Source organism: Cinclus cinclus, chromosome 23 (assembly GCF_963662255.1).
Source record: "Cinclus cinclus chromosome 23, bCinCin1.1, whole genome shotgun sequence".
NCBI lineage: Eukaryota > Metazoa > Chordata > Aves > Passeriformes > Cinclidae > Cinclus > Cinclus cinclus.
The window spans coordinates 7,138,032-7,163,272 of NC_085068.1; the positions used below are offsets into that span (position 1 = coordinate 7,138,032).

The 25,241-nt window shown below is 41.3% G+C and overlaps 1 protein-coding gene across 2 annotated transcripts in view; it reads left to right on the forward strand.

The window, feature by feature from the left end:
* DVL1 (dishevelled segment polarity protein 1) overlaps positions 1-25,241 on the forward strand; it is a 62,773-nt gene that overhangs the window by 26,958 nt on the left and 10,574 nt on the right. The window contains exons 3-11 of one of the 2 annotated variants that reach the window (XM_062507516.1): positions 6-127; positions 3,140-3,252; positions 10,145-10,283; positions 15,788-15,881; positions 16,820-16,889; positions 17,664-17,803; positions 18,092-18,168; positions 18,639-18,706; positions 20,533-20,682. In XM_062507516.1, the coding sequence (XP_062363500.1) occupies positions 6-127; positions 3,140-3,252; positions 10,145-10,283; positions 15,788-15,881; positions 16,820-16,889; positions 17,664-17,803; positions 18,092-18,168; positions 18,639-18,706; positions 20,533-20,682 (973 nt within the window). The remainder of the gene's footprint in view (positions 1-5; positions 128-3,139; positions 3,253-10,144; positions 10,284-15,787; positions 15,882-16,819; positions 16,890-17,663; positions 17,804-18,091; positions 18,169-18,638; positions 18,707-20,532; positions 20,683-25,241) is intronic. The other variant, XM_062507517.1, reaches the window with a different exon arrangement.

The following is a 25,241-nucleotide window of genomic DNA, read 5'->3' on the forward strand; positions in this document are numbered from 1 at the left end:
GGCAGCTGGTCCTGGCTGAAAGTTCCCACTCTGACACAGGTTCCCAGTGCACTGAGAGCCACACAGAGCTTCCACCACCCCTGGAGAGGACAGGAGGCATCGGAGACTCCCGGCCCCCATCGTTCCAGTAAGAACCAGTTCTCCCATTTAATCACCAATTTCTAATTCCCATCTATTTCTCACCCTCATTTCTCTTCCTGCTGCAGCTGTTTGTTGTTGTGGTCGTAAAAATCAAATATCGAGGAATTAAAAGGGAGATGGGAATAAAAATAAACCCCCCCCTGTCGTTGTTAGAGTGAAATATTTATCCAAAATAGCTCATTTCCAAGCCTGCTGTGCATGAGTTAAGTAAGGAGGGAGCCCAAAATGCTTTTTGTGTGTGGCTGACGTGTGCTTGGTGTGTTATGTGTGATTAGGGAGGGTGCAGAGCCAGCTGAACGCTGCTGGCAGGAAGGAGAATTTCCATCAGGAATAATTCCTGCTCCATGTCCATCCAGAGGCTGCCAGCTCCATCTGTGTGTGGCCAGACCTGGAATTTCTGCTTTGTTATTTTTATTTCCTCTTCCTGATCCAAGGGGAATCCTTAGGATACCTTCATTTTCCAAAGAGGGAAATTTCCACCAGCAGGATTTAAAGCAGAGCCTCGTGCTCCTGGGTTGTGTTTGGAGAAGGAAATGTTGCCTGGATTTGCCCGTTCTCCATTTTTTAAATTTTTTTTTCTTTTTTTCTTTTTTTTTTTTTTTTTTTTTTTTGGATGGTTGTTACCTGGAAGTGCCCTCAGTGTTGTGTGCGAGTCTTTTACAGATTTAAAAAAAAACAAAAAACAAACAAAAAAAAACCCCAACCTTTTGGAGGGGACAAGAAAAGCTGGGAAATCCTGACCCTGCCTGGCAGTGCCTTGCAAGGGCTGTGCTGCCCTCCCGTGTTCTGAACGGGGCAGAAAATAAAACCAGGCTTTTTTCTTTCCTGCCCTAAACGTGCCTGGAGCAGCTGCAGTCTTTGTTTCAAAAGATAATTAGCTTGGAATTAAACACGAGTGGGGCTGCTCCTTGTCAGAGCTCCCATGCTCTGCTGGTCCTGCTGCTTCTTCCAGAGTATTCTTAAATATTACAGAGAAAATTTGGGAATTCCGAGGGCTCAGGTGGTGTTTTGTGCCTCTGTTCCCATTCCCAGATAAATCACCTTCCTGCTTTCCCTCTCCTCCACCTCTTTTTTTCTTTTTCCTTTATTTTTTTTCTTTTTTTTTTTTTTTTTTTTTTTTGACCTCCAATAGAGAATCTGGCTCGTGGGAAATTTCCCAAAACTAAAACTTGTTTTCCCTCAATGCCTTTTTTGGGTTTTTCTGCTCACAATTTCCCACAACACCTGGACGTTTTATAGCAGATTTTTCTGCTGTGTTTCATTTTTTTCAGTCCAGAAGAGAAGGTAATGATGACCTGAGTTTAGTCCATAACCCAGGGCAGAGTATCTCAGTTATTCTGCGTGAAGCCCCAAATCCTGTCACAATTAGAATTCCATTTTAAAGCACACCCACTGTAGATTTAAAACGATAAAGAATCCCCAAAATTAAAATAATTTCTTTTGCTGTTGAGCTTAACAAGTCCTTCATTGTAAAACGAACCTGAATCATGACTGTAGGTAATTTCTGATCTCCAGAAATTATGGAAAATTACATTTCTTGGGGTTTTGCTGTGATGGTTGTGCAATAAGAGTGACTTGTACCTTCCTGGTTCCTAAATCCGTGGGATTTTATTTAAATGCTCCTCTGTCATCTCCTTCAGTGCTGATTGAGCCTCAGATAAATAAATACCAGCAGAGCTGGGTGTTGTGCAACTGTACAAACAGAAATGGTGCTGGATAACAAAAAACTCCAAGGAGTTGGTGAGGCAGGCAGAGCAATCCAAGGAAATCAGATCTTTACAAATCCAATCTGATAACTCCACTCCCTGCCTGACAGCGTTGATATTTTGCTCCACCATTGATGAAATCTAAATAAAATGTAATTTTTTTCCCCTCTCCCTGCTGCGGGTCGTGAGCTGGATCAGTAGATGGTGCTGCTGACGTGGCCAAGAGTGACCTGAGCAATGTCACCCCTTTTCCAGCTGTGCTGGACTGAACAAGAAGTGAAAAAAAAAAAAAAAAAAAAAAAAACCAAAAAAACCCCCAAAAATCAAGCAAACAAACAAAAAAATACAAAACAAACAAAAAAAATTACCAAAACAAAAAAAAAAAAAACAACACCAACCCCCCCCCCAAAAAAAAACAACACAAAAAAACCCAACCCAAACATGACAGAAAACAAACAGAAAAAGACCAAACAAAAAACAAAACAAAACCCACAACAAAACAAACAAAAAAAAAAAAAACACAAAAAAACCCCACAACCTGAAAGATTTTACAAAATCAGATTTGGGTTCTCTTTTAACCCATCAAGTAGTCTTGGGGTTCTCTTTTCACCCTTCAGGTGTTTTTCGGGTTCTCTTTTCACCCCTCAGGTGTTTTCTGGGGTTCTCTTTTCACCCTTCAGGTGTTTTTTGGGTTCTCTTTTCACCCTTCAGGTGTTTTTTGGGTTTTTTTTCACCCCTCAGGTGTTTTTTAGGTTTTCTTTTCACCCCTCAGGTGTTTTTTGGGGTTCTCTTTTTACCCCTCAGGTGTTTTTTGGGTTCTCTTTGCACCCCTTAGGTGGTTTTTTTTGGGTTTTTTTCACCCCTCAGGTGTTTTTTGGGGTTCTGTTTTCACCCCTGAGGTAGTTTTTGGTTTCTCTTTTAACCCATCAAGTGGTTTTGGGATTCTCTTTTTACTCCTTGGGTGTTTTTTGGGGTCTCTTTTCAGCCCTCAGCTGCTTTTGTCTTCTCTTTTCACCTGTCGGGTGGTTTTTGGGTTCTCTTCTCACCCCTCATCTTGTTTGGGGTTCTCTTTTGACCCCTCAGCTGCTTTTGCTTGGATCCATCACCCCATACCAATTTACAGCACAGAACTATAAATTCAGTTCCCTTTTCATATCTTTTTTTTGTTGTTTTGTTTTGTTTTGTCATTTTTGTACCTTTTTACACCAACACTCTCCCAGCTACAACAAACCTATTCAGGAAAAGTGCAGAAGGGACAAACCCAGTGATTTATCCCGTTTGTTGTGTGACAGCCCCAACGCTGCCAGCAGCAGGGATGGCCTGGACAACGAGACAGGGACAGAATCTGTGCTCAGCCACCGGCGCGAGCGGCACCGGCGCAGGAACCGCGAGGGCCACGAGGACGGTGAGCGCCGGCTTCTTTATTCCCTTTGGCTCTCAGATGCTCTGAAGTTGTTTTTGTAGGTTTTTTTTTTTTTGTTTTTAATGTATAAAGGCACAGAGGTTTCTAAAGGGACACAAGTGTTAAAAGTCCAGGTGAAGGTTGTTGGTGTGGAGTGCTAAGTAGAGGTAAAGCCGTGGTTGGATGTGGAAGCTGCTCCTGTCGAGGTCGCGGCTGCTGCTGCAGCTCCTGGGTTCTGCTGGCTGCTGCTGAGGGGGGTGGTGAGGGGAGAGCAAGGACAGAGGGACAGCCAGGAGCACACCCCTCTCCAGTTCTTACGGGCAAATTTGGATACACCTGGTTATACGTTCGGATACACCTGTATGTTCTTATACACCTGTACGTTCGTTATACACGGGTACGTTCATTATACACAGTATAATACATACATTATACACGGGTAAATACATTCATTGTACACATGTACACATGTACGTTCATTATACACAGTATAATACATACATTATACACAGGTACACATGTACATTCATTATACACAGTCTAATACATACATTATAGACATGTACACATGTACGTTCATTATACACAGTATAATACATACATTATACACAGGTACGTACATTCATTGTACACATGTACAAATGTACATTCATTACACACAGTATAATACATACATTATACACAGGTACACATGTACATTCATTATACACAGTCTAATACATACATTATAGACATGTACACATGTACGTTCATTATACACAGTATAATACATACATTATACACAGGTACGTACATTCATTGTACACATGTACAAATGTACATTCATTACACACAGTATAATACATACATTATACACAGGTACGTACATTCATTATACACATGTACACCTGTACGTTCATTATACACAGGTACGTTCATTATACACAGTATAATACATACATTATACACAGGTACATACATTCATTATACACAGTATAATACATACATTATACACATGTACACATGTACGTTCATTATACACAGTATAATACATACATTATACACAGGTACATACATTCATTGTACACATGTACACATGTACATCCATTATACACAGTATAATACATACATTATACACAGGTACATACATTCATTATACACAGTATAATACATACATTATACACATGTAGACATGTACATTCATTATACACAGTCTAATACATACATTATACACGGGTAAATACATTCATTATACACATGTACACATGTACATTCATTATACACAGTATAATACATACATTATACACAGGTACATACATTCATTATACACAGTATAATACATACATTATACACATGTACACATGTACATTCATTATACACAGTCTAATACATACATTATACATGGGTAAATACATTCATTATACACATGTACACATGTACATTCATTATACACAGTATAATACATACATTATACACAGGCACATACATTCATTATACACATGTACACATGTACATTCATTATACACAGTATAATACATACATTATACACATGTACACATGTACACTCATTATACACAGTATAATACATACATTATACACAGGTACATACATTCATTATACACATGTACACATGTACATTCATTATACACAGTATAATACATACATTATACACAGGCACATACATTCATTATACACAGTATAATACATACATTATACACATGTACACATGTACGTTCATTATACACAGTATAATACATACATTATACACATGTACACATGTACACTCATTATACACAGTATAATACATACATTATACACAGGTACATACATTCATTATACACAGTATAATACATACATTATACACAGGTAAATACATTCATTATACACATGTACACATGTACATTCATTATACACAGTATAATACATACATTATACACAGGTACACATGTACGTTCATTATACACAGTATAATACATACATTATACACAGGTACATACATTCATTATACACATGTACATTCATTATACACATGTACATTCATTCATTATACACATGTACACAATATTATACATACATTATACACATGTACATTCATTATACACATGTACATTCATTATACACATATACATACATACATACATTACACATGTACACAATATTATACATACATTATACACAGGTACATTCTTTATACACATGTACATTCATTATACACATGTACACAATATTATACATACATTATACACAGGTACATTCTTTATACACATGTACATTCATTATACACATGTACACAATATTATACATACATTATACACAGGTACATTCATTGTACACATTATTATACATACATTATACACAGGTACATTCTTTATACACATGTACATTCATTATACACATGTACACATTATAATACATTCATTATACACATGTACATTCATTATACACATATACATACATACATACATTCATTGTACACATTATTATACATACATTATACACAGGTACATTCTTTATACACATGTACATTCATTATACACATGTACACATTATTATACATACATTATACACCGGTACATTCATTAAACACATGTACACATTATTATACATTCATTATACACAGGTACATTCATTATACACATTATTATACATTAATATACACATGTACATACATTATGCACATATACATTCATTATACACATTATACACATTATACACGTTATACATTCATTATACACATGTACATTCATATACACATTATTATACATTCGTATACACATTATTATACATTCATTATACACATTATACACATTCTTATGTCCATTATGTACATTCTGTGTACATTGCACACATTCTTATACACAAATTCTTACACACAAATTACCCAACAAGCTAAAAATCACAAACCTGAACCATTTCTTCTTATTACAGTTTCATTTTCTTAGCCCGCCAGTTTACATCTAAATTACACGTGTGGTTTGTTTTGTTTTATCTAAAATTGTAAGTATTCTCACTGGTGTTGGGGTTAGCTCCAGTAAAAGTTCAGGGGAGCACAGTTCAAGGCTGTGACAAAACCCTTTCAATAGTAGTGAGTGCAAAATCAGAATCCTCCAGTTCCTCTATGTTCATGGTTGCCAGAAAGTTCTCTGCTTCCCTTGTTATCACTGATTCCTTTTCACTTTTTAAGTAATTATTGTTAAAATTAATAACTTTAATATTTCTAATCGCCCTTCTTTATTGGACCCCCTCCCTAAACTCCACCCTAATTCCTCCTCTCCTCCAAGTTTTTAAACACCCCTGCCATGTCCTGACACTTGCTTTTTTCCAGGTGCCCTGGTGCATGGATCAAGCCTCCCTGTACCATCTTTCCTGCTTCATTCAATACAAACTGATGTTATTTTCCAGTATTAAAGTTTTGTTTTGTTTCGTTTTGTTTTTTTTTTTTGGTTTTTTTTTTTACTTCCCAAACAATCAGGTCAGATTTTCTTTCTGCATAAAATCCCCGAGTTCCTGTGTGACCTCTGGCACTAATAGCCAGGCTGGGAAGGATTGGAGACCTCATGTTGTAGTTAATAATTATTATGTCTAAAACTGTGTTCTCAGAGCCTTCACAGAGATTTGTTTTCGAGAATTGTTCTCTACGCTGATTACATTTTTTGAGTTCTCACTGAAAGTTTTTGCTCTCTGTGAAGAACTCAGAGAGGTCTCAGTTTCAGACTCCAACCCTTCCCCTTTCCCAATTTTCCTGCCATCTCTCAGAACAGCATCACCAGCACCACAGACTTGAGGCTGCATTCCTGCCTGCTTTCAGGGACTCATTATTTTAATGAAATAATTCGATAATTGCTCCGAAACTCTTTGAAGCTCAGCGTTTTTCCAAGAGGTTTTCTTTTTCAACAACCCATGGTGAGGTGGCAGAGATTTTTTTATTTTTTTATTTTCTTGGCAATAGGCAGAACTTTCTCTAGCATGAGAAGGTGAATAATTTGGAGAGGACTGGCTGTTGATTTCTCAAGGCTTGGATCAGCTCTGTTGTTTTCTGCTGGTGTAACAGAGGCTCTGAAGATTTTTTTTTTTTTTTTTAAGACCTAAATGCACCCAAAGTGCACCTATAAAATGCAGAACTCCATCTCTTGCCTCTGGTCTGTACATCAAAGAGCTCTTGGGTTTTTCATTCATTGCCAGACAAGAATTTCCAGGCTTAATTAAGAATTAATAGGTGCCACCCATTGTGTTTAAAATGGTCCAGAATTTGGAATACTTGGGCCCAAGAAATGCCATCATAGCCTTTGTTCACAGCTCCACCCACTGAAGTGTTTGCCTCCAGTTAGAACCAGAGAAACACCAGAAATCAGATTTATCCTGAGGGATTCTGTTCATTTAACCCTTCCAAAATGTCACTGGTTAGGGGTGGATGGAAGAACGGCAGAATCCTCTCATGGTGTCGATTAAAAACTTGTTGGGGGGAGAATGTGAAAAGGGGAGCTGTTTCAAGCATTAAATCAGTGCCAGTGCACGTTTTTGCTCTGGATGTTTGTGGCATAAGAGCTGGTGTTGGTGGATGGAATTGTCTGAGCACAGGAGTTTCTGCTTGGAGTGCTCTGAAAACCAATTCATGCGTTTCCCTTGAGAAAGAAATGGGATAAAATTTCCTCCTTCTGTCAGAGCCCAGGCAAGAATGTCACAAATATTACTTATTTTCTGAACTCAGGTCTTCTGCCTGCAGCAGGTGAGTTCTATCAATGTGCATAAAGTGAGGAGAACTGCTTTAAAAGACATTATTTAATGTCCATATCGTTTCTGTGGTGATACCAATATTTCATTTATCAATAACAGCATCCAGGACACACAGTAACACCACGAGTGTGCTGCTTTCAGTGGAAAGCAAATCTAAAATGCACAGTTCAGCTCTGTGTCCTGAATTGCCACTTGACAACGCTAAAAGAAGTGAAATGGGAAGGATTTGAGGTCTTGTCACTACAATGATCACAATCACTCGTTTCTTGCACGTCTGGAGCACGCCTGGATGGAAAATGGAACAGCTTTAGGAAAAGGGGGACAAGGATGTGACACCTGCATCCCAGCTCCTCCAGGGCCAGCAGCTGTGTCCTCTCCCCTCAGTGTGAAAAGGGAAAATGCAGGAAATGCAGTGAGAGTGTTTGAATAAATCCAAATTACAGCCCTGGCTGGCACAGGGGCAGGGTGAGGGAGCTCCTGGAGCTCTGTGTTACTCACAGCTTTGTGCCAGAGCTTTTATTCCAGAGGCACGGGAGCAGCTCAGCCAGCTGGACAATTACCTGTGTTTGTAATTGTTTGGTACAAAGAATCACCCACCCTGGCAAAGAGGATTTCCCTGGATTCCCTCAAGGGAAAGGAGTTCTTGTTCCACAAGAAAACAGGAGCGGGCTGTTCCAGCCTTTGTTTCAAACAGGTGAAGTGAGGAAAGGTGTGAAGGAACCTTTTGGGAAAGAAGCACTGAGCTAAAACCTGAACAGGTCAAACAGGCTGAGCCCAGAGCACTGGAACTGAGAGGTTCCACACAATAAGAGTTGGGAAAACCCCAGGGAAGAAAAGGGACATCAACCAAAGATTTTCTGTGCTACTCTCCGTTTTAATTTACAAAAATCCTTTCCTGATTTTACTGGGAAACGTTGCCAGCTTTCAGCCAGGGCTTGAACTGCAGTAAGATCCTTCCAGAGGTTTGGTTTGGAGCTGTGGTGATGGTGAATCCCCCAGGTTCTCCAGTGGGTGCTAATTAACAGTGTGGTTCCATGGGTGGGTTGTTCACCACAGCAGCCTGGGTGTTCTTCATTGCTGCAGGATTACTCACGCCAGAAAATTCTGCTGAATTGCTGCTGGGCACTTCCACACATAAATAAATAATTTGTGTGATAAATATTGATTCCAGCTGCAGCTGGAAGGTGTGGGACACACCTGGGTGATCCGACAGCGTTTTCACACCTCTTCCCACTGAAAATGCAGAAGGATTTTGGGTATCCCTAAGCTCTTCCACCCATTTCCCTTAAATTGCATTCCTGTTTTAAGTGCACAGACAATGAATCTCCATCTGTGCTTCTCCATTCTCTGATTTCAAAATAATCCCCACAAAGAGAACGTGGTGGCCTGAGGAGCGTAATAAAACTGCTTGTTCTCCTGGAGCTGGAATTGGACAATTAACCCCAATATGGAAATGGACCAAAACTCAGAAAAGTGTGAAAATTTGTGACTTGGCATCCACCTCGTGTCCATCTCGTGTCCATCTCGTGTCCATCTCGTGTCCACCTCGTGTCCATCTTGTGTCTACTTTGTGTCCATCTCGTGTCCATGTTGTGTCCATGTTGTGTCCATCTCGTGTCCATCTCGTGTCCATCTCGTGTCCATCTCGTGTCCACCTCGTGTCCATCTTGTGTCTACTTTGTGTCCATCTCGTGTCCATGTTGTGTCCATCTTGTCTCCACCTTGTGTCCATCTTGTGTCCGTCTCGTGTCCATCTTCTGTCCATCTGTGTCCATCTCGTGTCCATCTCGTGTCCACGTCATGTCCATCTTGGGTCCATCTTGTGTCCATCTCGTGTCCATTTTGTGTCCATCTTGTGTCCACCTCGTGTCCATCTCGTGTCCATCTCGTGTCCATCTCGTGTCCATCTGTGTCCATCTCGTGTCCATCTTGTGTCCACCTTGGGTGTAGCCATGGCCAGGCTCTTGTACTGCCCAAGGTGAATCCTTGGAGGACCTTTTAATAAATCCCTACTGCCTCCCTAAATACCTTTTTAGTACCTAAATACCTTTCTTAATAACTACATTTTAATAAATCCCAACTTTATTCCCTCAACACTGTTAAAGCTCTGTTCCAGGCAGCCTCTTTAGGCATCCCCACAACTTCCCTGTGCTGTAACTGTCCCTTTATTTTGCTTTTTCAGTCCCCAGGATCAATGGGCACCCCAAGCTGGACAGGCACCGTGAGCACCCCCCTGGCTACGACAGCTCCTCCACCATGATGAGCAGTGAGCTGGAGTCCAGCAGCTTCATCGACTCTGAGGATGATGATAACACCAGCAGGTACATCCCTGTTCCTTCTTTTTTCCCCTTCCCCTCCTCTCTCTTGTTTTCTTTTATATTTTTTAATGATTATTATTTTTAAAATTTTCATTTCTTCTGTGGTTTGAGCTCCGGTCGTTCACCAGTGACATCACTGTGTGTGGGATCACTCCTCAGTTATTAGAGTTATTAGGTCACTGTCCAGGCTGTCCAAACCACTGCTCCCAGTTGAAAGAAAAGTTCTGTTCCTCTCCTTTTCATAGCAAGAATGGCCACGTTTCAAGATCAAAGCACTGTGCCTACCTATTTATAAAGTAATGGTGTTAATATTAAAACAAAATACTGTCAGCATGGATTCCTAATAAGTGTGCACTTCACTGGAGCTCAGTTATAAAGGAATTTCTGGATAATTGCATAGTCTGAGACCTGGGAGCAGGTCAGGAATTCATCAAAGTTAATGCAAAGGCAGCCTGGGCTGCCATATATTTATGGCTTCTTCATGATTTCTTTCTTTTTGTGCAGGCAGAGTGTGTGAATTATTCCCTACTCGAAAAAATACCTCTCATTTCAAGACGTTTTTGTTATCTCTAAAAATACTTTTGTTTTTCTTTAAGAAGTCCTTAAGCCGATACATTCCATGGATTCAAAATACTTCTTTTCATGGATGTAAAACCAATCAAAACTATTTTTCTTCCTTTTCCTGGCTACCTTCTCTATAATGTTCTTCCTTTTCCTGGCCACTGGTTCTAGAGCTGTTGTTCGTCTCAGTGGATTTTGAAAATCCAAATTATGGATTTGTCAGAGAACAGCAGGGTGACAGATCTCTGGTGGGTCACAGGGGTCTGCAGCTAAAACAAATAAGCCAGAAAATTGTAATTTTAATAAAATCAGCAATGAGCAACTACTCCTGGAGATCCTGAACCCCTTGCTGTGTTTTACAAACATCAGTTTATGGATCTTTTGGATCTGTTGGGTCTTGGAGTTGGTCAGGGTTTAAAGACCTCACAATTCTGATTAAAGGCTGAATGTTTCCAAAGGGCTGAAAGGATAATTGAATGCACGTTGGAGATTTAGTGCTGAATTAGTTTCAAGAACTTATTTTGCAGTCCCAGTGAAGTGCAAGGTGTCCCTGCAGGGGTTGGAATGAGATGAGTTTAAAGTCCCTTCCAACCCAAACCATTCCCTCATGAATTTGACAACACCTGGAGATACACAAAAAAAACCCAAACAAACAAAAAACAAACAAACAAACAAAAAAAAAATCACTTTTCTGGATGTGCTTCAGCTGGATATTCACATGATGCAGGGAGGGCTGGCAAGATCAGCCCTTAACCCTGAATGCAGCCTGAGCCCTCCCCTAAAAACTCGAGCCCACAACAACAACAAAAAGAAGCCTGCAGCTGATTTGGGTTTCTTGTAAATAAATGAATAATTTCCATGGAAATGCAGTGGGGCAGGATTAGCTCAGGGTGGCCACTGGGGCACATTAGAACAGACCCAGTGAAATCTTTCTATAAGAATAAATTAATAAAACTTCCTGAGCCTGACCTTAGAAGAAAGAGATTCTTGGAAGCTGCCGTGCCTGCCTTTCCCTCTGGAGGTTGGGGCAGGAGCTTTTTGGCACAGGGAAGAGCTGCCAGGCCAGCTAGTCAGGAAGAACCACTCAAAGGAATGCTCCAAGGTATGCTGCTGTGTTCCAGGGATGAGGTTCTCAGGCACGGGACACTTTGTGCTGGTAGGGAGAAGTTTTCTGTAGAGGAAAATCAGGAAAAGGAGCAAATGGAGAAGGTTCCAGAGCTGCTGGAGGCATCAGGCTGGGCACAGAGGGGTCTGAGGGGTGAGTTTGGTTCCTGATGGACAGAGCAGGATGGACACAGAGGGGTCAGTTTGGTGATGGGCACAGAGGGGTCAGTTTGGTGATGGGCACAGCAGGATGGACACAGAGGGGTCAGTTTGGTGATGGACACAGCAGGGTGGGCACAGAGGGGTCAGTTTGGTGATGGGCACAGAGGGGTCAGTTTGGTGATGGACACAGAGGGGTCAGTTTGGTGATGGGCACAGAGGGGTCAGTTTGGTGATGGACACAGAGGGGTCAGTTTGGTGATGGGCACAGCAGGATGGACACAGAGGGGTCAGTTTGGTGATGGGCACAGAGGGGTCAGTTTGGTGATGGACACAGAGGGGTCAGTTTGGTGATGGACACAGCAGGATGGACACAGAGGGGTCAGTTTGGTGATGGACACAGCAGGGTGGACACAGAGGGGTCAGTTTGGTGATGGGCACAGAGGGGTCAGTTTGGTGATGGACACAGAGGGGTCAGTTTGGTGATGGACACAGCAGGGTGGACACAGAGGGGTCAGTTTGGTGATGGGCGCAGAGGGGTCAGTTTGGTGATGGACACAGAGAGGTCAGTTTGGTGATGGACACAGCAGGGTGGGCACAGAGGGGTCAGTTTGGTGATGGGCACAGCAGGGTGGACACAGAGGGGTCAGTTTGGTGATGGACACAGCAGGGTGGGCACAGAGGGGTCAGTTTGGTGATGGGCACAGCAGGATGGACACAGAGGGGTCAGTTTGGTGATGGGCACAGCAGGGTGGACACAGAGGGGTCAGTTTGGTGATGGACACAGCAGGGTGGACACAGAGGGGTCAGTTTGGTGATGGACACAGCAGGGTGGACACAGAGGGGTCAGTTTGGTGATGGACACAGCAGGGTGGACACAGAGGGGCCAGTTTGGTGATGGGCACACCAGGGTGGGCACAGAGGGGTCATTTTGGTCACTTTGGTCATTTTGGTCACTTTGGTCACTTTGGTTCCTGGCAGCTGCTGGGTTCTGCTGGCTGAAGCTGCTTTGTGAGCAAGGCTGTGCAGGGAGGGGACACTGGGGGAGGAAATCAGAGGGGAAGGATGCTGCTGTCCTGGAAGGGAAGAGGTTTTGAGGCTGAGGATGCTTTTCTGACTTTTATTTTATTTGAACTCAGAGCACTGGAGCAGAGCTGGGTAATTCCCAGCCCAATTCTGTTGTATTCAGTTCAGGAATAATGTCATGTTTTGGTGAATTAACCTTTAGTTCACAGACATTCCAGGGCTGTGCAGAGTGGGAGCACAATAATTTATTTCATTTTTTTTTTCACAGTGTGATATAATGGAATGTTTGTGTTGTTTGCAGGATGGATTTTGAACACAGGTTGATGTAGGGAGCTTGACAGTAAAAACCTTTTTTCTGTCTTCTCTAAAGTAAAGGTCTAACAAATCTGACATCTGTTGCTGTAGGATTATTGTCAGCAATTGTTGCTCTAAGTTCAATGCAGCTAAAAGTATTCACTGCAGAAAATTTATTTCTCATTGAAGAAATTATCATAATTTCTTTTTAAGCCATGTGGATAAGAAAAATGTTGCCTTTTCCCCCTGTCTTTTGGGAATTGCAGAATGGAGAAGAAAAGCATTAGTGTTTTTGCTATTATTATTATTTTTTTTTAATCCCCTCTGTTATATTTATTTACCTTTGTGTTAGAAGTGCAGTCAGGGTTTTGGGCAGTAGCTGGTGCAGGAAATTAATTGGTAATGATAATTCCAGATTTGTTTTTCATCTTTGCACTTTATTTGTCTCAAAAGCTCAAATTTGCCATCTTGTCTTGCTCATCAGATTGTAATAATGACAACTTTTACCCAGTATTTCTGCAGATGCTTCAGAGAGCAAAATATTCCTCATTAGAGTAGGTCCAAGCTGCTTTTTAGCATCCAGATGCTCCCAGAATATTAAGAATTCAGCAAGGATGCATTAAGGCTGTGGATTGAGCAGAAATTACAGGGAGAGATGATGAAATGTGCCACAGCTACATGAAAATAGGTGTATAAATGTTCCTGCAGAGCCTTCTGATCATCAGTTTTGTGCAGCTGATGTGAGAGGCTGTTTTAGCTCCAATTTATCCCTGCAATGTTTTGTGTCCCCTTGAACTAAATCTGAGCTGGGGTTTTTTTTTGTTTTGTTTTGTTTTTGTTTTTGTTGGTTTTTTTATAAGGAGCTGATGCTCGTCCTTCCCTCCTAATATTGAGCAGGACAGCAAAAAATACAGCAAAGAACAACTTTACTTCTCACGTGTTATCACCTGCTGACAGAAGCTCAGGGATTTGCCAGGAAATTCTGGTTTTGCTGGTTTAATTTGGGAGAAAAATGCAAAATGTCCTTTCAGAGAGCGGGCAGCTTCACTGTGGAGTGAGCAACGTGCCCTGGTTTTGCTCAGGTTCTCCCAAACTGGGAGATTTTAGCTGAATCCTCTGGTGAGATGTTCTGGGAGGGAGGAGGAGGAGGAGGAAATGGGAGAGGAGGCAGGAAGGGGGAGAATATTGACAGCAAAATAAAAGTGGAGGATTTTGTGTCAATTTTTGGATGTTGAGCAAGCCCTGGCTTTGACACCTCCTTATTTTTCCTGTTGGAAAAATAAAACCTCCCAACCCCAGGGGCTGTGGGAGCTGTTCCACACACCAGGAATTATCACATTTTGGATCTGTTTTTGAAAAAAATTCCACCTCTTGCCTCTTCAATTCCCCATTCTGGGAGTTGGGGAAAAAAAAGGAGTGTGTGAGGTTAACATGCCTGAAATGATTGTGTGAACTGGAAGGGAATGGCAGGAGATTCACACCCTCACACCCTCTGTGCAGCTCCAGCTTCTCCAGGGCTGATACTTGATAAAAATATTTCAGGCCAGAGGGGTTTCCTGTGCTCTCAGGACACCAAACTCTTTTGGAATTGCTGGCATCAAGTTTTGGAGGTATTCCCACATTCCTGCATTGTGGCTGGAATGTGGAAATTGGGGGGAAAAGCCTGGCACTGTTTGTGTTGTATAAAGTTGGGATTTTAAATTTTGGTCAATGAGGCAGCATTGCTTGGTCTTTTTTTTTCTTTTTTCTTTTCTTTTTTTTTGCCATTTTTAACATATTAAATTGAGGAGAGACATCTCTCTGGTGTTATAGTGGTATCTTAATAATCTAGGCTTTGTTCCAGGCTCCTGAAATTAATTTGGGCAAATCTATTTGTCTCATTCTACTCTCTGCAAAGTGAGGATAATGAATGCTCCAAACTCCAAAAGACCTTAAAGATTCATATGTAAAACGTGACACATTTAGGTTCTGCAACTTTGAAGAGCCTGGAAAAAAATCCCACAGCAAAATAAAACCTTACAGAACGTGTGAAGGTAAATCACATTCACTGTCCCCACGTTACCAGTTTCTATTTGATTTCTTTCAATTGAAGCCTTGAATTCCTGGTAGCAGTAGAAGAAAATGACAGGACTCACAAAAATGAGCATTAAGGGTTGCACTCAGACTGCTCCCAGAAGAAAACGAGTGTTAAATCATGTTCTGTAACGTTAAATTATTGATCTGATCCCTGCAGTCTTCTCCCGAGCTGTGTGTGTGATTTCCCCTCTCCTGCTGCTGCAGGGGAGGCTCTCTCTGGCAGAAAAATGCAGGTGGCTGAGCCCTGCAGGGGTGACATTTGTGACTTTTGCTGTCCTTGCCTTCAGGTTGAGCAGTTCCACGGAGCAGAGCACTTCATCACGGCTCATCCGAAAGCACAAACGCCGGAGGAGGAAACAGAGGATGAGGCAGATTGACAGGGTAAGGTCGGCAGCAGCATTACCCAAGGAGGTGAATTCTGTGATTTTTGAGTGGAGCTGTTGACTCAGGAAGGGATCCAGGACAGGTCTGTGCCTGTTGAATTCACTCCCTGTGGCTCCGGTCCGGGTTCAGTCTCTGAGTTTGGAGTTCTGCGGCTCCAAAGTCAAGATTTCAGCTCTCCCCTTCTCCTTTCACTGCTCACCAATCCCATTTCTTGTCTTTTCCAAGACCAGTCTCTGGAGGAGAAACTCCATTAGGATGTGGGAAGACACCCTGAGACCTGCATTCTGCTCAGGGAGGAATCCAAGTTTACAGGAGATCCCCAATCTTTTCCTTTGCCCTTTGCCGTGCCAGTCCTTGGCAGCAGGGTGAGGGTGACCCCCAAGGACAGACTCCTGGAGCACCTGCTTTGTTCTCCCACAAATCTCACTCTTCAGACATGAAAGAGTGACCTCACACACATTTATCACAGGACAGTGTTTTAGAAGATCTTTGATAAGCACCTTTGTATTTAATTCTGGAGGCAGGGGAGTGTCTCTGCTCCCAATTTCTGCTGGATCACTTGCTGTTCACTCCTCCCTTTAGGGAGGAGCTGTGGGTGCAGTAATTCATATTCCACTGGGCACTTCAGGATCTAAATACTTGCCTGTCAGTCACAGCCAGGAAGCAGAAATAATTCCAGGGGAAGTTCAGTTGAGAAACCTCAATACAGGAACGTGCTCTGTGTGTTTTGTGATCAGACCTTTGGAGAAAGTGCAGACTCTGCTCAGATTTCTTCCCTTAAAGTCTCTCAGTGAAGCATAATTTTGAGGAAACCTCATTAATTTCTGGATGCCTTTCAGCTGGAAACCTTTTAATCAATTCCTGATGAGTTAACCCTCAACAGTTCTCACTCTGAGCCATTTAAAACCTCGAGACTTTCCTGTTGTGTTTTGCAGTCGTCCTCGTTCAGCAGCATCACAGACTCCACCATGTCCCTAAACATCATCACTGTCACACTCAACATGGGTAAGAGGACAAGCCGTGCTTTTTATGATGAAATTCAAGTGGTGGAGATGTATTTTGTGATGGTGAGGGAGCCTTTGGAGACAGGAGGGAGTTGCCTGGTTTGAAAGGATGCCAGGTGAATGAAGGGAATGGCAGCTGAGAGCTGCTGCTGTGTTGGCTGTGCCTGGATTCCTGATCCAGAGCTGGGCCATTTTCACCAGCAGATCAATGTTCCTTCCAGGGAAGGAGCTGGAACTCCAGGATGTGGAGTTAATGGTGAGGGGTTGGGGTGGAAGGGCACTGGGGGTTTGCATTTCTGCTGCTCATGGGTTTCATTTGTCAGCCAGACAGAAATGTGCAGGGCTGCCAAGGAATTCAGCACCTTTCAGCAGCACCAAACCCTTCCTGCCTCTCTGCCATGTGGAACAAATGTTGCTTAATGTGCTCGGTGCTAATTTCCAGGTGTGGACGAGTCTTTTCAGTGCTCTTCCTTGTGCTGGGTTGTTTTTTTTGTTTTGTTTTGTTTTTTTTTGTTTTTTTTTTAATGTAACACTGTCTGGATGGAAAAATCCTGTCTTTAGCAGCCTTTCCCTGAAGGTGCCAGGCAAATATTCACCATCAGAGCAGCCTGAGATCGTTGCAAATCAAACCTCGCCCCGCCGATGCGTCGAGATGTTTCAAAGCTGAAGCATCCTCGCTCTTTGCCATCATTCCAATCACTTTGCTGTTTTGGTTTTTTTTTTTGTTTTTTTTTTTTTTAACCTTTTCCCCACCTTCCACTTTGTGTCCATCTAGAAAAATACAACTTCCTGGGAATCAGCATTGTGGGACAGAGCAATGACCGGGGTGATGGTGGCATCTACATCGGCTCCATCATGAAGGGAGGGGCGGTGGCAGCGGACGGGCGCATCGAGCCAGGGGACATGCTGCTGCAGGTGGGTCCCTGTCCCCAAATCCTGCTGCTGTGCCGTGCTCAGCCATCCCACCAGCCCAGGATTAAACATAAAGCAGAATAAATAAAACAGAAATTATTCGTCCTCGGAGAAACGTGGCGCCGAGATCGTTGAGATCGGTGGTTTCTGTGTGAGGCGCTCTGAGAAACGACGTTTTAAAGGAATGGAAGCAGTGACCAGGCAGATAAATTGGGGGGGTTAATGAAGTAATTAAAACACTTTTAACTTTGCTGCTGCAGAAGCTGACCTGTGCTTTCTGCACCGTTCCAGGTGAACGATGTCAATTTTGAGAACATGAGCAATGACGATGCCGTTCGGGTTCTACGGGAAATAGTCTCCAAACCAGGGTGAGCACATCCCAAAACCTCCTCCTGCTCCTCCTCTATGTGCAGGAGCTGGGAAAACCTCAGAGAAATCAACGTTTTCATATCCACCAGCATGACTGATCCCAGCTGTGAACTTCTCAGTGTAAATGATGAATAGGTGAGGCTGCTTCTGGCCAAAGCCAACACCAGTGAGGAGTTGCCTGGTTTCAGCAGTGCTGGCTTTTTATGTGATGAGCATTTTAACATCCCAAGAGCTGATCATCCTACAGATTTCACCACCAGTGCTCATCATGCGTGCAAAACCAGGAACATCCTGATGTGCTTCGTACTGAAAATATTACAAAGCTTCTCCAAACCATTCTCAGAATGTACTTGAGGGCTGCTGGACAGGACTAAATTTATTTCAGATAGTTCTTGTAGCATTTCCAGCTCTGTAGGAAAGTTAAGAGTCATCCTTACCTGTTTTGTTTTTTTTTTTTTTTTTCTCCTAGACCTATCAGCCTAACAGTAGCCAAATGCTGGGACCCTACTCCCAGGAGTTATTTCACCATCCCCAGGGGTGAGTACCCATTTGGGCCCTTTGCTGGCTTCCTGGCAAGCCCCCAAAATCTGGAATATTTTCACCTATTTTGACATCTCACAGGTTCTGCCCGTTCAGTTCTTTTATTTGTTTACTTTGGTATTGGGAGCCTGGGGTTCAAGATACTTTTTTTTTTTTTTTTTTTTTTTTTGAGATTTCACTGCCCGTTGAATTCCTGGGAGTTTTTGTCTTGGATCAAGCTCCTAACCTTGTGGGAGGTGATCTTAACAAATCAATTCAGAAGAGGTTTGGAAATAATTATGCCAAGTGTTAAAAATCCTCATTTTCTCACAGTGAACTTTTAGAGAAAACTTCAGCTGAGGGTTTTGAAGATGTGAGGGAAGCAGCAGTGATACACATAAAAAAAAAAAAAAAAACCTTGAAATTTATCTTGTTTTCAATAGCAGTAAAAGATCTGTGCAGATGTGACAAACACAGCTGCCTCCTGCTGGTGAGGGCTGTGCTGGAAAATGAGAACATGAGAAAAATGAGGTTGAAGATGAGGGTGGAAAAAACGCAATAGACTGGTGCAGATTGTGGGAGCTGCCTTGAAACCCTTGGGAAAAGCAGAGAAACAAGAAGAGAACAAGAGAAAAGCCTTCAGATATTTCAAAGTACTGATGTTTGCTGCAAGTCTGACCCCATTTTTTTGTGCCTTTTGTCTGGTGCAGACTACAGGAGCTCACTCCCTCAAAACCCTTATTCAAACCAGTACAGCCAAAATAAAACCTCCTCAGACCACTCCAAATCTTGTTTTCTGCAAGTGTGACCCCATTTTCTGTCCCATTTGTGGAGGTACAATCTGTAGGATCTCCCTTACGTGAAACCCCCAGAAAACCAGAGAAACACCCTTGGAATTTTGAAAATCTTGATATTTTCTGCAAGCTTGACCCCATTTTCTGTCCCTTTTGTGGTGATACAGTCTGTAGGATCTCCCCCATGTCCAAACCAGAAAAATCCTCTCAAACCTTTGAAAATCTCAAAGTTTCCTCCAACCCTGACCCCATTTTCTGTCCCTTTTGTGGTGATACTCTCTGTAGTATCTCCCCCATGTCAAAACCCAGGAACCCCCATCAAACCTTTGAAAATCTCAATGTTTCCTCCAACCCTTGACCCCATTTTCCATCCCTTTGTGGTGATACAGTCTATAGGATCTTCCTCATGTAAAAACCCAAGAACTCGCCTCAAACCTTTGAAAACCTCAATGTTTCTTCCAACCCTGACCCCATTTTCTGTCCCTTCTGTGGTGATACTGTCTGTAGGATCTCCCCCATGTCAAAACCCAGGAACCCCTCTCAAACCTTTGAAAATCTCAATGTTTCCTCCGACCCTGACCCCATTTTCCATCCCTTTGTGGTGACACAGTCTATAGGATCTCCCCCATGTCCAAACCAGAAAAAATCCTCTGAAACCTTTGAAAATCTCAATGTTTCCTCCGACCCTGACCCCATTTTCCATCCCTTTTGTGGTGATACAGTCTATAGGATCTCCCCCATGTAAAAACCCAAGAAATCCTCTGAAACCTTTGAAAATCTCAATGTTTCCTCCAACCCTGACCCCATTTTCCATCCTTTTGTGGTGATATATTCTTGTAGGATCTCCTCCATGTCCAAACCAGAAAAATCCTCTGAAACCTTTGAAAACCTCCACGTTTCCTGCAACCCTGACCCCATTTTCCATCCCTTTTGTGGTGATACAGTCTATAGGATCTTCCCCATGTAAAAAACATAAAAAATCCTCTGAAACCTTTGAAAACCTCCACGTTTCCTGCAGCCCTGAGCCCGTCTCCACCCTTGTGCCCACAGCTGAGCCGGTGAGGCCGATCGACCCCGCGGCGTGGATCTCTCATACCACGGCCATGACGGGAGCGTTCCCCCGTTACGGTACGAGCCCTTCCATGAGCATCACCACATCTACCAGCTCCTCACTAACAAGCTCAATTCCCGAGTCGGAAAGTAAGTGCCCCCCTGCTCGGGGCCCTGGGGCTTTTCTGCCCCCGCTTGTCTCGGGCAGCTTTCGGCTCCAAGGTTTGTAAGCGCTGCCTCTCCTCAGGCCGCTCTGCTGCGGTTTCCTCTTTGCTTCCAGGGAATTCTGCAGGTGGCGAAAAAACTGGGAAAGCGCTCGAGTTTAAAGCGCTCCGAGTTTAAACCACTCAGAGTTTAAAGCACTGGGAGTTTAAACCACTCAGAGTTTAAAACAGAGTTTAAAGCGCTCGAGTTTAAACCACTCAGGGTTTAAAACACTCAGAGTTTAAACCACTCAGGGTTTAAAACACTCAGAGTTTAAAGCGCTGGAGTTTAAACCACTCAGGGTTTAAAACACTCAGAGTTTAAAGCGCTGGAGTTTAAACCACTCAGAGTTTAAAGCACTGGGAGTTTAAACCACTCAGGGTTTAAAACGCTCAGAGTTTAAAGCGCTCGAGTTTAAAGCACTCAGCGTTTAAAGCGCTGGGAGTTTAAACCACTCGAGTTTAAAGAGCTCAGAGTTTAAAGCGCTGGAGTTTAAAGAGCTCAGAGTTTAAAGCGCTGGAGTTTAAACCACTCGAGTTTAAAGAGCTCAGAGTTTAAAGCGCTGGAGTTTAAAACACTCGAGTTTAAAGCGCTGGAGTTTAAAGAGCTCAGAGTTTAAAGCGCTGGAGTTTAAACCACTCAGAGTTTAAACTGCTCGAGTTTAAAGCGCTCAAGTTTAAAGTGCTGGAGTTTAAAGTGCTGCAGTTTAAACCACTAGGAGTTTAAATCACTCGGAGTTTAAACCACTCGGAGTTCAAAGTGCTGGAGTTTAAACCACTCAGAGTTTAAAGCACTGGGAGTTTAAAGCACTGGGAGTTTAAAGCACTTGGAGTTTAAACCACTCGGAGTTTAAAGTGCTGGAGTTTAAACCACTCAGAGTTTAAACCACTCAGAGTTTAAACCACTCCAGTTTAAATAACTCAAGAGTTTAAACCACTCAAGTTTGAAGCGCTCAAGTTTAAACCATTCAGAGTTTAAACCTCTCAGAGTTTAAAACGCTCGAGTTTAAAGCGCTCCAGTTTAAACCTCTCAGAGTTTAAAGCACTGGGAGTTTAAACCACTCAAGTTTAAACTACTCCAGTTTAAAGAACTCAAGTTTAAACCACTCGAGTTTAAACCACTTTAATTGGGATTTTGGGGTTTATTTGGGATTTTTGGGTTTATTTGGGTTTTTGGGGTTTATTGGGATTTTTGGGGTTTAATTGGGATTTTTGGGGTTTATTTGGGATTTTCGGGGTTTCCAGGGGTTCGGTGCGAGCTGGAGTCGGGGTTGCTGTGAATGAAGTTTTGTTTGGTTGGGGTTGGGTTTGAGTTTGGGGTTGGGTTTGGGTTTGGTTTGGGTTTGGGGTTGGGTTTGGGTTTGGGGTTGGGGTTGGGTTTGGTTTGGGGTTGGGTTTGGGTTTGGATTTGGGTTTGGTTTGGGTTTGGTTTGGGTTTGGGTTCGGGTTTAGTTTGGTTTTGGGTTTGGGGTTGGGGTTGGGTTTGGGGTTGGATTGGGTTTGGGGTTGGGTTTGGGGTTGGGTTTGGGGTTGGGTTTGGTTTGGGGTTGGGTTGGGTTGGGTTTGGGTTTGGTTTGGGTTGGGGTTTGGGGTTGGGTTTGGTTTGGGGTTGGGTTTGGTTTTGGGTTTGGGTTTGGTTTGGGTTTGGGGTTGGGGTTTGGGGTTGGGGTTTGGTTTGGGTTTGGGGTTGGGTTTGGGTTTGGGGTTGGGTTTGGGTTTGGTTTGGGTTTGGGTTTGGTTTGGGGTTGGATTTGGGGTTGGGGTTTGGGGTTGGGGTTTGGTTTGGGTTTGGGGTTGGGTTTGGGTTTGGTTTGGGTTTGGGGTTGGGGTTTGGGGTTGGGGTTTGGTTTGGGTTTGGGGTTGGGTTTGGGTTTGGGGTTGGGTTTGGGTTTGGTTTGGGTTTGGGTTTGGTTTGGGGTTGGATTTGGGGTTGGGGTTTGGGGTTGGGGTTTGGTTTGGGTTTGGGGTTGGGTTTGGGTTTGGGGTTGGGTTTGGGTTTGGTTTGGGTTTGGGGTTGGGTTTGGTTTTGGGTTTGGGTTTGGTTTGGGTTTGGGGTTGGGGTTTGGGGTTGGGGTTTGGTTTGGGTTTGGGGTTGGGTTTGGGGTTGGGGTTTGGTTTGGGTTTGGGGTTGGGGTTTGGGGTTGGGGTTTGGTTTGGGTTTGGGGTTGGGGTTGGGGTTGGGGTTTGGGGTTGGGTTCGGGTTTAGTTTGGGGTTGGGGTTTGGGGTTTGGGGTTGGGTTTGGGTTCGGGTTTAGTTTGGGGTTGGGGTTTGGTTTGGGTTTGGTTTGGGTTTGGGTTTGGTTTGGGTTTGGGTTTGGTTTGGGTTTGGGTTTGGTTTGGGTTTGGTTTGGGTTTGGGTTGGGTTTGGGGTTGGGGTTGGGTTTGGTGTTGGGGTTGGGGTTGGGTTTGGGGTTGGGTTTGGGGTTTGGGTTTGGTTTGGGTTTGGTTTGGGTTTGGTTTGGGTTTGGGGTTGGGGTTTGGTTTGGGTTTGGGTTTGGTTTGGGTTTGGGGTTGGGTTTGGGGTTTGGGTTTGGGGTTTGGGTTTGGGTTTGGGTTTGGGTTTGGTTTGGGTTTGGGTTTGGGGTTTGGGTTTGGGTTTGGGTTTGGGTTTGGTTTGGGTTTAGTTTGGTTTGGTCTCAACGCAGTCCTCGTTCCGTTGGGTCCAACGGGGTTGGATTTCGATTGGATTGAATTTGGATTGAATTTGATTTAATTTGGATTTAATTTGGATTTAATTTGGATTTAATTGGATTGAATTTGGATTGAATTTCAATTTAATTTGGATTTAATTGGATTTAATTGGGTTGAATTTGGATTGAATTTAGATTTACTTTGATTTAATTTGGATTTAATTTGAGTTTTATTTTGATTTAATTAGTTTAATTCCAGTTGAATTCAAATTGAATTTAATTTGGATTTAATTTGAGTTCTATTTTGATTTAATTTTAATTTAATTTTAATCACATTATTAAATTAAAATAGTAAATTACTGTATTTTAATTTTTATGTTATTTTTAATTTGATTTTAGTTTAATTGTAATTGAATTTAAATTAAATTTGAATTCATTTAATTTTTATTTAATTTTATTTTCATTTAATTTTCATTTAATTTTAATTTTCATTTAATTTCCACTTATTTTCATTGAATTTTTATTTAATTTTTATTTAATTTTCATTTAATTTTCATTTATTTTTCAATTATTTTTTATTTAAATTTAATTTATTTTCATTTAATTTTTATTTAATTCTCATTTAATTTTCATTTAATTTTAATTTAACTTTCATTTAATTTTAATTAATTTTAATTAATTTTAATTTAATTTAATTTAATTTGCATTTAATTTCCATTTATTTTTCATTTATTTTTTATTTAATTTTAATTTATTTTCATTTAAATTTAATTTTCTTTTTTGTTTTTTAATGGGATTTTTTTATGGTATTTTTTGTTTTTTAGTGGGATTTTTTCAGGTTTTTTATGTTTATTTTTTTTGGGTTTTTTTTGTTTTTTTAAATGGGGGTTTTTAGGATTTTATATGGGGATTTTTGGGGGTTTTTTATGGGTTTTTTGGGTTTTTTTATGGGATTTTTTGGGGATTTTTAATGGGATTTTTTTGGTTTTTTTAATGGATTTTTTTGGGTTTTTAATGGTTTTTTGGGAGGTTTTATATGGGTTTTTTGGGGGGTTTTTTCGGGTTTTTAATGGGATTCTTTTAGGATTTTATATGGGATTTCTTGGGGTTTTATATGGGATTTTTGGGGGTTTTTTTGTTTTTTTTAATGGGATTTTTTGGGTTTTATATGGGGATTTTTTGGAGGATTTTTAATGGGATATTTTGGGTTTTAAATGGGTTTGTTTTGGGTTTTTTGGGGTTTTTTTGTTTTTTTTTTTTTGCTTTTTTTCTGTTTGGAGTTTATTTTTTTTGTTTGGGTTTTTTTGTGGTTTTATTTTTGTGTTTGTTTTTTTAATTTTTGTTATTTTTTGCTTTTGGATTTTCGGTTCATTTAAAAATTGTTGTTGTTGTTGCTTTTCGGTTCTTTTTTATTTTTTCTCTCCTTTTTTCTTCTTTTTTTTCGTTTTTTGTGAGGTTTTTGTGAGATTTTTGGTTTTGTTTGTTTTGGTTTTTGTTTTGTTTTTTATTTATTTTATTTTATTGGGTTTTTTGTTGGTTTTTTGTTTTGTTTGTTTTGTTTTTTATTTATTTTATTTTATTGGTTTTTTTGTGGTTCTTCTGTTTTGTTTTTTGTTTTTTTTTTACTTATTTTACTTTGGTTTTTTTGTTTTCTTTTTTGCTTTTTTATTTGTTTTTTTAATTTATTTTATTGTTTATTTTATTTTATTTTATTTGGTTTTTTGTTTGTTTCTGTGTTTTTTGTTTTTTTTAAACTTACTTATTTTATGCATTTTTTTCTTTTATTTATTTTATTTTTTTGTTTTTTGTTTGTTTTTTAATTTATTTTATTTCATTGGTTTTTGGGATTTTTTGTTTTATTTTATTTTTTGTGTTT